Raw genomic sequence first — 11,059 nt, 5'->3', positions numbered from 1 at the left:
GATGCACTAACACAGGTATTTTGTACGGTTAGTGCCTGAGTGTCACATGTCCTGCTGAGCAACCATGCAGTCTCGGCCATGAATCCACGGGCATCTTAGGTGCACTGACACACGTATCATTGTACCGTTTGTGCCTGTGTGTCACATGTGTGGCTGAGCCACCACGCAGTCTCCGCCGAGCATCCCTTGGCATCTTAGATGCAATGACCCATGTATCACTGTACATTTAGGGCCTGTGTATCACCTGTATGGCTGAGGCACCTCTCAGTCTCAGCCGACCATCCCTTGGTTTCTTACATGCACTGACACAGGTATCATTGTACGGCTTAAGCCTGTGTGTCACATGTGCGGGTGAGCCACCACTCAGTCTCATCCATGCATCCCTTGGTGTCTTTGATGCCCTGACACAGGTATCATTGTCCAGTTATGGCCTGTGTGTCACATGTGCGGCTGAACCACCACGCAGTCTCAGCCGAGCATCCCTTGGTTTCTTACATGCATTGACACAGGTATCATTGTAGGGTTTGTGTGTCACATATCACTATCTCGTTATGCCAGAATTTGTCCTAATGTTCATTTGCTCTTTCTTATTCTCCCCAGATCCCTCGCTCTGTCTGCAGCCCAAGCTGCTTCCCTGGCTACCGGAAGGTTCTGATAACTGGGCAGCCCAGCTGTTGCTATTCCTGTGTGACCTGCTCAGAAGGCGAGTTTTCTAACAGCACTGGTGAGTAAAACTCTACCACTGGCAGCATCCATGAGGTTCTAGGACAAAGAAGAGTAACATCAAATTGTAACCTGTCTTTTTTAAAGTGATGTACTTTGTCTTAAACTCTCCGAGATATTGGCTGTTAAAGAGATATTGATGCCTTTGTTGCTGTACAGTTATTATTCATGTCCTGCTTAAAACCCTCAGCATCATTGACAAGTCTTATAAACTCTCAGGATGCTGTGCTTATTTTTCTCAACTCTAAAGTTCATCTGTATGTTAGGTACAGAAATAAAAGCTCTATGCTTTGGACAATACCCTGCAAACTCCTATAGCGCTCAGTTACATGGCAGCTAGGTTTTCTTTAATGAAACCCTACATGTACATACTTACATCCAAATCTTGTGATCTTCTGACATGTTCTGCAGGACTTAAGATCCAATAAAAAGTTCAGCTTGACTGCCACTTGGTCACTTTTGATGTATCTAAAACGAAACTATTTAAAATATTGCTTATGAAATAATATTTAAAAAGTCCTGCACCAGGACCTGCTCAAAGCCTTGTTCGCATTTTCCGTTAGTAATCATGAAGAAAGCACCTAATTATCTACTTGCACTGTTTCACTTCTACTCACCCAAAGCATTCTTTAAGTATGTCTGTGCTGCTTTTGATGAAGCGTATACCTAGTTGTGAGTCTGGTACAACCAAGTGGTACAGTTATATGGTACAATAGTATGGATACAGTTCAAAATATCAGGGGTACACTTGGAATGCTGTGCTGGGAGGGGATTTAGAGGGTTGAGTGGCGATTGAGTGGGCTGAGTGGGTATTCAGAGGGCTGAGTGGGTATTCAGAGGGTTAAGTGGGAATTCAGACGGCTGAGTGGGAATTCAGACAGCTGGGTGGGTTTTCAGAGGGTTGAGTGGGGATTCAGAGGGCTGAGTGGTTATTCAGAGGGGTCAGTCGAAATGCAAAGTGTTGAGTGGGGATTCAGAGGGTTGAGTGGGGATTTGGAGGGTTGAGTGTGGATTCAGAGGGCTGAGTGGGAATTCATAGGGGTGAGTGGGAAAGCAGAGCGGTGAGTGGGAATTGAAAGGGTTGGGTGGAGATTCAGAGGGTTGACTGGGATTCGGTGGGCTGAGTGGGAATTCAGAGGGGTGAGTTGGAATTCAGAGAGGTGAGTGGGGATTCAGAGGGTTCAGTGGGGATTCGGAGGGTTGAGTGGAGATTCAGGGGGCTGAGTGTGGAGTCTGAGCGTTGAGTGGGTACTCAGAGGGTTCAATGGGGATTCAGAGGGTTGAGTGGAGATTCAGAGGGTTGAGTGGGGATTCAGAGGGTTAAGTGGGAATTCAGACGGCTGAGTGGGAATTCAGAGGGCTGAGTGGGAATTCAGCGGGTAGAGTGGGGATTCAGAGGGTTGAATGGGTATTCAGAGAGTTGTATGGGGATTCAGAGGGCTGAGTGGGAATTCAGAGGGCTGGGTGGGAAGACAGAGGGCTGAGTGGGGATTGAGAGGGCTGAGTGGGGATTGAGAGGGCTGAGTGGGGATTCAGAGGATTGAATGGGGATTGAGAGCATTGAGTGGGGATTGAGTGGGTTGGGCGGGGATTCAGAGAGGTTGAGTGGGGATTCAGAGGGTGGAATTCGGAGGGCTGAGTGGGAATTCAGCGGGTTGAGTAGGGATTCAGAGGATTGAATGGGGATTCAGAGAGTTGGGTGGGGATTCAGAGGGCTGAGTGGGAATTCAGAAGGCTAAGTGGGAATTCAGAGGAATGAATGGTGATTCAGAGGGGTGAGTGGGGATTCAGGCGATTGAGTGGGAATTCAGAGCGTTGAGTGGAGATTGAGGGGGTTGTGTGGGGATTTAGAGTGGCTGAGGGGGGATTCAGAGGGTTGGGTTGGAATTCAGAGAGTTTGAGTGGGGATACAGAGGGTGGGAATTCAAAGGGCTGAGTGGGAATTCAGCGGGTTGAGTGGGGATTCAGAGGGATGAGTGGGAATTCAGAAGGTTGAGTGGGAATTCAGAGGGCTGAGTGGGTATTTATAGGGTTGAGTGGGAATTCAGAGGGCTGAGTGGGGATTCAGAGCATTGAGTGGGGATTTAGAGGGTTGAGTGGGGATTCAGAAGGTTAAGTGGGAATTCAGAGGGTTAAGTGGGGATTCAGAGGGTTAAGTGGGGATTCAGGGGATTGGGTGGGGATTCAGAGGGTTTAGTGCAGATTCAGAGGGCTGAGTGGCAATTCAGAGGGGTGAGTTGTAATTCAGAGGGTGTAGTGGGGCTTCAGAGGGTTGAGTGGTGATTCGGAGGGTTGAGTGTGGATACAGAGGGCTGAGTGGGGATTTAGAGTCTTAATGGGATTTCAGAGGGCTGAGTGGGGATTCAGAATGCGGGAATACCGAGGACTGAGTGGAAATTCAGCGGGTTGAGGTGGGATTCAGAGGGTTGAATGGGGATTCAGAGAGTTGGGTGGGGATTCAGAGGGCTGAGTGGAAATTCAGAAGGCTGAGTGTGAATTCAGAGGACTGAATGGTGATTCAGAGGGCTGAGTGGGGATTCAGGGGATTGAGTGGGTATTCAGAGCATTGAGTGGAGATTAAGGGGGCTGTGTGGGGATTCAGAGGTTTGGGTGGGAATTCAGAGGGTTGAGTGGGGATTGAAAGGGTTGAATGGGGATTCAGAGGGCTGGGTGTGGATTGAGAGCATTGAGTGGGGATTGAGAGGGTTGGCTGGGGATTCAGATAGGTTGAGTGGGGATTCAAAGGGTTGAGTGGGGATTCAAAGGGTTGAGTGGGGATTGAGGGGGTTGGGTGTGGATTCAGAGGGTTGAGTGGGGATTCAGAGGGTTGAGTGCGGATTCAGAGGGTTGAATGGGGATTCAGAGGGCTGAGTGGGAATTCAGACGGCTGGGTTGGGATTCAGAGGGTTGAGTGGGGATTCAGAGGGGTGAGTGGGAATTCAGAGACTTGAGTTGGGATTCAGAGTGTTGAGTCAGGATTTGGAGTGTTGAGTGTTGATTCAGAGGGCTGAGTGGGAATTCAGAGGGGTGAGTTGGGATTCAGAGGGATGAGTGGGGATTAAGAGGGCTGAGTGGGTATTCAGAGGGTTAAGTGGGAATTCAGAGGGCTGAGTGGGGATTCAGAGGGTTGAATGGGAATTCAGAGAGTTGTGTGGGGATTCAGAGGGCTGAGTGGGAATTCAGAAGGATGAATGGGAATTCAGAGGGCTGAGTGAGGATTCAGAGGGCTGAGTGGGGATTCAGAGCATTGAGTGGGGATTCGGAGGGTTGACTGGGGATTCAGAGGGTTAAGTGGGGATTCAGAGGGTTAAGTGGGGATTGTGGGGGCTGGGTGTGGATTCAGAGGTCTGAGTGGGGATTAAGAAGGTTGAGTGGGGATTCAGAGGGTTGAATGGGGATTCAGAGGGCTGAGAGGGTATCCAGATGGCTGGGTGGGCATTCAGAGGGTTCACTAGGGAGTCAGAGGGCTGAGTGGGAATTCAGAGGGGTGAGTGGAAATTCAGAGGGTTGAGTGGGGAGTCAGAGCATTAAGTGGGGATTTAGAGGGTTGAGTGGGGATTCAGAGGTTTAAGTGGGAATTCAGAAGGTTAAGTGGGGATTCAGAGGGTTAAGTGGGGATTCAGGGGATTTGATGGGGATTCAGAGGGTTCAGTGCATATTCAGAGGGCTGAATGGCAATTCAGAGGGGTGAGTTGTAATTCCGAGGGTTTAGTTGGGCTTCAGAGAGTTGAGTGGTGATTCGGAGGGTTAAGTGGGGATACAGCGGGCTAAGTGGGGATTCAGAGTGTTAATGGGAATTCAGAGGGCTGAGTGGGGATTCAGAGGGTGGGAATACCGAGGACTTAGTGGAAATTCAGCGGGTTGAGGTGAGATTCAGAGGGTTGAATGGGGATTCAGAGAGTTGGGTGGGGATTCAGAGGGCTGAGTGGGAATTGAGAGGACTGAATGGTGATTAAGAGGGCTGAGTGGGGATTCAGGGGATTGAGTGGGGATTCAGAGCATTGAGTGGAGATTAAGGGGGTTGTGTGGGGATTTAGAGAGGTTGAGGGGGGATTCAGAGGGTTGGGTGGGAATTCAGAGAGTTTGAGTGGGAATTCAGAGGGCTGAATTGGGGATTCGGAAGTTTGAGTTTGGATTCAGAGGGTTGAGTGGGGATTGAAAGGGATGAATGGGGATTCAGAGGGCTGGGTGTGGATTGAGAGCATTGAGTAGGGATTGAGAGGGTTGGCTTGGGATTCCGAGGGTTGAGTGGGGATTCAAAGTGTTGAGTGGGGATTCAAAGGGTTGAGTGGTTTTGGGGGGGTTGGGTGTGGATTCAGAGGGTTGAGTGGGGATTAAGAGGGTTGAGTGCGGATTCAGAGGGTTGAATGGGGATTCAGAGGGCTGAGTGGGAATTTAGACGGCTGGGTTGGGATTCAGAGGGTTGAGTGGGGATTCAGAGGGCTGAGTGGTTATTCAGAGGGATGAGTTGGAATTCAGAGGGTTGAGTTGGGATTCAGAGGGTTGAGTCAGGATTTGGAGCGTTGAGTGTTGATTCAGAGGGCTGAGTGGGAATTCAGAGGGGTGAGTGGGAATTCAGAGGGTTAAGTTGGGATTCAGAGTGTTGAGTCAGGATTTGGAGCGTTGAGTGTTGATTCAGAGGGCTGAGTGGGAATTCAGAGGGGTGAGTTGGAATTCAGAGGGGTGAGTGGGAATTCAATGGGTTGTTTGGGGATTCAGAGGGGTGAGTGGGGATTCAGAGGGTTGAGGTGGGTATTCAGAGGCTTGAATTGGGGATTCAGAGGTTTGAGTTTGGATTCAGAGTGTTGAGTGGGGATTGAGTGGGTTGAGAGGGTATTGAGAGGGCTGGGTGTGGATTAAGAGCATTGATTGGGGATTGAGAGGGTTGAGTGGGGATTGAGAGAGTTGAGTGGGGATTAAGAGGGTTGGGTGCGGATTCAGAGGGTTCAGTGGGGATTGTGGGGGTTGGGTGTGGATTCAGAGATCTGAGTGGGGATTAAGAAGGTTGAGTGGGGATTCAGAGTGTTGAATGGGGATTCAGAGGGCTGAGTGAGAATTCAGAAGGCTAAGTGGGAATTCAGAGGAATGAATGGTGATTCAGAGGGCTGAGTGGGGATTCAGGCGATTGAGTGGGAATTCAGAGGGATGAGTGGGAATTCAGAGCGTTGAGTGGAGATTGAGGGGTTTGTGAGGGGATTTAGAGCAGTTGAGGGGGGATTCAGAGGGTTGGGTTGGAATTCAGAGAGTTTGAGTGGGGATTCAGAGGGTGGGAATTCAAAGGGCAGAGTGGGAATTCAGCTGGTTGAGTGGAGATTCAGAGGGATGAGTGGGAATTCAGAAGGTTAAGTGGGAATTCAGAGGGCTGAGTGGGTATTTAGAGGGTTGAGCGGGAATTCAGAAGGCTGAGTGGGTATTTAGAGGGCTGAGTGGGGATTCAGAGCATTGAGTGGGGATTTAGAGGGTTGAGTGGGGATTCAGAAGGTTAAGTGGGAATTCAGAGGGTTAAGTGGGGATTGAGAGGGTTAAGTCGGGATTCAGGGGATTTGGTGGGGATTCAGAGGGTTGAGTGCAGATTCAGAGGGCTGAGTGGCAATTCAGAGGGGTGAGTTGTAATTCAGAGGGTTTAGTGGGGCTTCAGAGGGTTGAGTGGTGATTTGGAGAGTTGAGTGGGGATACAGAGGGCTGAGTGGGGATTTAGAGTGTTAATGGGAATTCAGAGGGCTGAGTAAGGATTCAGAGGGCGGGAATACCGAAGACTGAGTGGAAATTCAGCGGGTTAAGGTGGGATTCAGAAGGTTGAATGGGGATTCAGAGAGTTGGGTAGGGATTCAGAGGGCTGAGTGGGAATTCAGAGGGTTGAGTGAGAATTCAGAAGGCTAAGTTGGAATTCAGAGGAATGAATGGTGATTCAGAGGGCTGAGTGGGGATTCAGGCAATTGAGTGGGAATTCAGAGTGTTGAGTGGAGATTGAGGGGGTTGTGTGGGGATTTAGAGCGGTTGAGGGGGGATTCAGAGGGTTGGGTTGGAATTCAGAGAGTTTGAGTGGGGATTCAGAGGGTGGGAATTCAAAGGGCTGAGTGGGAATTCAGCTGGTTGAGTGGGCATTCAGAGGGATGAGTGGGAATTTAGAAGGTTAAGTGGGAATTCAGAGGGCTGAGTGGGTATTTAGAGGGTTGAGCGGGAATTCAGAAGGCTGAGTGGGTATTTAGAGGGCTGAGTGGGGATTCAGAGCACTGAGTGGGGATTTAGAGGCTTGAGTGGGGATTCAGAAGGTTAAGTGGGAATTCAGAGGGTTAAGTGGGGATTCAGAGGGTTAAGTGGGAATTCAGGGGATTTGGTGGGGATTCAGAGGGTTGAGTGCAGATTCAGAGGGCTGAGTGGCAATTCAGAGGGATGAGTTGTCATTCAGAGGGTTTAGTGCGGCTTCAGAGGGTTGAGTGGTGATTTGGAGAGTTGAGTGGGGATACAGAGGGCTGAGTGGGGATTTAGAGTGTTAATGGGAATTCAGAGGGCTGAGTAAGGATTCAGAGGGCGGGAATACCGAAGACTGAGTGGAAATTCAGCGGGTTAAGGTGGGATTCAGAAGGTTGAATGGGGATTCAGAGAGTTGGGTGGGGATTCAGAGGGCTGAGTGTGAATTCAGAAGGCTGAGTGTGAATTCAGAGGACTGAATGGTGATTCAGAGGGCTGAGTGGGGATTCAGGCGATTGAGTGGGGATTCAGAGCATTGAGTGGAGATTAAGGGGGCTGTGTGGGGATTTAGAGAGGTTGAGGGGGGATTCAGAGGGTTGAGTGGGAATTCAGAGAGTTTGAGTGGGAATTCAGAGGGTTGGATTGGGGATTCGGAAGTTTGAGTTTGGATTCAGAGGGTTGAGTGGGGATTGAAATGGATGAATGGGGATTCAGAGGGCTGGGTGTGGATTGAGAGCATTGAGTGGGGATTGAGAGGGTTGGCTGGGGATTCAGAGGGTTGAGTGGGGATTAAAAGGGTTGAGTGGGGATTCAAAGGTTTGCGTTTGGATTCAGATGTTGAGTGGGGATTGAGAGGGTTGAGTGGGGGTTGAGGGGGTTGGGTGTGGATTCAGAGGGTTGAGTGGGGATTAAGAGGGTTGAGTGCGGATTCAGAGGGTGGAATGGGGATTCAGAGGGTGGAGTTGGGATTCGGAGGGTTGAGTCAGGATTTGGAGCGTTGAGTGTTAGTTCAGAGGGCTGAGTGGGAATTCAGAGGGGTGAGTGGGAATTCAGATGGTTGAGTTGGGATTCAGAGTGTTGAGTCAGGATTTGGAGCGTTGAGTGTTAGTTCAGAGGGCTGAGTGGGAATTCAGAGGGGTGAGTTGGAATTCAGAGGAGTGAGTGGGAATTCAATGGGTTGATTGGGGATTCAGAGGGGTGCGTGGGGATTCAGAGGGTTGAGTGGGTATTCAGAGGCTTGAATTGAGGATTCATAGGTTTGCGTTTGGATTCAGATGTTGAGTGGGGATTGAGAGGGTTGAGTGGGGATTGAGAGGGCTGGGTGTGGATTAAGAGCATTGAGTGGGGATTGAGAGGGTTGAGTGGGGATTGAGAGAGTTGAGTGGGGATTAAGAGGGTTGGGTGCGGATTCAGAGGGTTGAGTGGGGATTGTGGGGGTTGGGTGTGGATTCAGAGGTCTGAGTGGGGATCAAGAAGGTTGAGTGGGGATTCAGAGGGTTGAATGGGGATTCAGAGGGCTGAGTGGGTATCCAGACAGCTGGGTGGGGATTCAGAGGGTTCACTAGGGAGTCAAGAGCTGAGTGGGGATTCAGAGGGTTAAGTGGGAATTCAGAGGGTTAAGTGTGGATTCAGAGGGTTAAGTGGGGAATCAGGGTATTTGGTGGGGATTCAGAGGGTTGAGTGCAGATTCAGAGGGCTGAGAGGCAATTCAGAGGGGTGAGTTGTAATTCAGAGGGTTTAGTGGGGCTTCAGAGGGTTGAGTGGTGATTCGGAGGGTTAAGTGGGGATACAGAGGGCTGAATGGTGATTCAGAGGGCTGAGTGGGGATTTAGGGGATTGAGTGGGGATTCAGAGCATTGACTGGAGATTAAGGGGGTTGTGTGGGGATTCAGAGAGGTTGAGGGGGGATTCAGTCGGAATTCAATGGCTTGATTGGGGATTCAGAGGGGTGAGTGGGGATTCAGAGGCTTGAGTGGGTATTCAGAGGCTTGAATTGGGGATTCAGAGGTTTCAGTTTGGATTCAGAGTGTTGAGTGGGGATTGAGAGTGTTGAGAGGGGATTAAGAGGGCTGGGTGTGGATTAAGAGCATTGAGCGGGGATTGAGAGGGTTGAGTGGGGATTGAGAGAGTTGAGTGGGGATTGAGAGAGTTGAGTGGGGATTAAGAGGTTTGGGTTCGGATTCAGAGGGTTGAGTGGGGGTTGGGTGTGGATTCAGAGGTCTGAGTGGGGATTAAGAAGGTTGAGTGGGGATTCAGAGGGTTGCCTGGGGATTCAGAGGGCTGAGTGGGTATCCAGACAGCTGGGTGGGGATTCAGAGGGTTCAGTAGGGATTCAGAGGGCTGAGTGGGAATTCAGAGGGGTGATTGGAAATTCAGAGGGTTGAGTGGGGAGTCAGAAGGTTGAGTGGGGATTTGGAGGTTTGAGTGTGGATTTAGAGGGCTGAGTGGGAATTCAGAGTGGTGAGTGGGAATTCAGAGGGTTGATTGGGAATTCAAAGGGTTGAGTAGTTAGGTAGAGTGTTAAATGGGTATTCCGGGGATTTGGTGGGGATTCAGAGGGTTTAATGTGGATTCAAAGTGCTGAGTGGGAATTCAGAGGGGTGAGTTGGAATTCAGAGGGTTTTGTGGGGATTCAGAGGGTTGTGTCGGGATTAATGTGGGTTGAGTGTGGATTCAGAGGGCTGAGTTGGGATTGAAAGGGCTGTGTGGGTATTCAGAGGGTTAACTGGGGATTCAGAGGGTTGAGTGGGGATTCAGAGGATTGAGTGGGGATTCAGAGGGCTGAGTGGGGATTAAGACGGCTGAGTGGGTATTCAGAGTGTTAATGGGAATTCAGAGGGCAGAGTGGGGATTCACAGGGTGGGAATTTCGAGGGCTGAGTGGGAATTCAGCAGGTTGAGTAGGGATTCAGAGGGTTGAATGGGGTTTCAGAGAGTTGGGTGGGGATTCAGAGGGCTGAGTGGGGATTTAGAGGGCTGAGTGGGGATTCAGAGGGCTGAGTGGGTATCCAGACAGCTGGGTGGGGATTCAGAGGGTTCAGTAGGGATTCAGAGGGCTGAGTGGGAATTCAGAGGGGTGATTGGAAATTCAGAGGGTTGAGTGGGGAGTCAGAAGGTTGAGTGGGGATTTGGAGGTTTGAGTGTGGATTTAGAGGGCTGAGTGGGAATTCAGAGTGGTGAGTGGGAATTCAGAGGGTTGATTGGGAATTCAAAGGGTTGAGTAGTTAGGTAGAGTGTTAAGTGGGTATTCCGGGGATTTGGTGGGGATTCAGAGGGTTTAATGTGGATTCAAAGTGCTGAGTGGGAATTCAGAGGGGTGAGTTGGAATTCAGAGGGTTTTGTGGGGATTCAGAGGGTTGTGTCGGGATTAATGTGGGTTGAGTGTGGATTCAGAGGGCTGAGTTGGGATTGAAAGGGCTGTGTGGGTATTCAGAGGGTTAACTGGGGATTCAGAGGGTTGAGTGGGGATTCAGAGGATTGAGTGGGGATTCAGAGGGCTGAGTGGGGATTAAGACGGCTGAGTGGGTATTTAGAGTGTTAATGGGAATTCAGAGGGCAGAGTGGGGATTCACAGGGTGGGAATTTCGAGGGCTGAGTGGGAATTCAGCAGGTTGAGTAGGGATTCAGAGGGTTGAATGGGGTTTCAGAGAGCTGGGTGGGGATTCAGAGGGCTGAGTGGGAATTCAGAGTGTTGAGTGGCGATTGAGAGTGTTGAGAGGGGATTGAGAGGGCTGGGTGTGTATTAAGAGCATTGAGTGGGATTGAGAGGGTTGAGTGGGGATTGAGAGAGTTGAGTGGGGATTAAGAGGGTTGGGTGCGGATTCAGAGGGTTTAGTGGGGATTGTGGGGGTTGGGTGTGGATTCAGAGGTCTGAGTGGGGATTAAGAAGGTTGAGTGGGGATTCAGAGGGTTGAATGGGGATTCAGAGGGCTGAGTGGGTATCCAGACAGCTGGGTTGGGATTCAGAGGGTTCAGTAAGGATTCAGAGGGCTGAGTGGGAATTCAGAGGGGTGAGTGGAAATTCAGAGGGTTGAGTGGGGAATCAGAGGGTTGAGTGTGGATTTGGAGGGTTGAGTGTGGATTTAGAGGGCTGAGTGGGAATTCAGAGCGGTGAGTGGGAATTCAGAGGGTTGAGTGGGAATTCA

General features: G+C 50.3%; 1 protein-coding gene across 1 annotated transcript in view; it reads left to right on the top strand.

The window, feature by feature from the left end:
• Positions 1–248: 248 nt before the first annotated feature.
• LOC138510708 (vomeronasal type-2 receptor 26-like) overlaps positions 249–11,059 on the top strand; it is a 419,457-nt gene continuing 408,646 nt past the window's right edge. Inside the window, exons 1-2 of the mRNA XM_069626474.1 lie at positions 249–311; positions 601–724. Coding sequence (XP_069482575.1) covers positions 249–311; positions 601–724 — 187 coding nt within the window. The remainder of the gene's footprint in view (positions 312–600; positions 725–11,059) is intronic.

Source organism: Ambystoma mexicanum, chromosome 6p (genome assembly GCF_040938575.1).
Source record: "Ambystoma mexicanum isolate Mex_15411 chromosome 6p, UKY_AmexF1_1, whole genome shotgun sequence".
In the NCBI taxonomy this organism is placed as follows: Eukaryota; Metazoa; Chordata; class Amphibia; order Caudata; family Ambystomatidae; genus Ambystoma; species Ambystoma mexicanum.
Note: the sequence above shows the minus strand (reverse complement) of the source record. Positions and strands in the feature narration are given on the sequence as shown.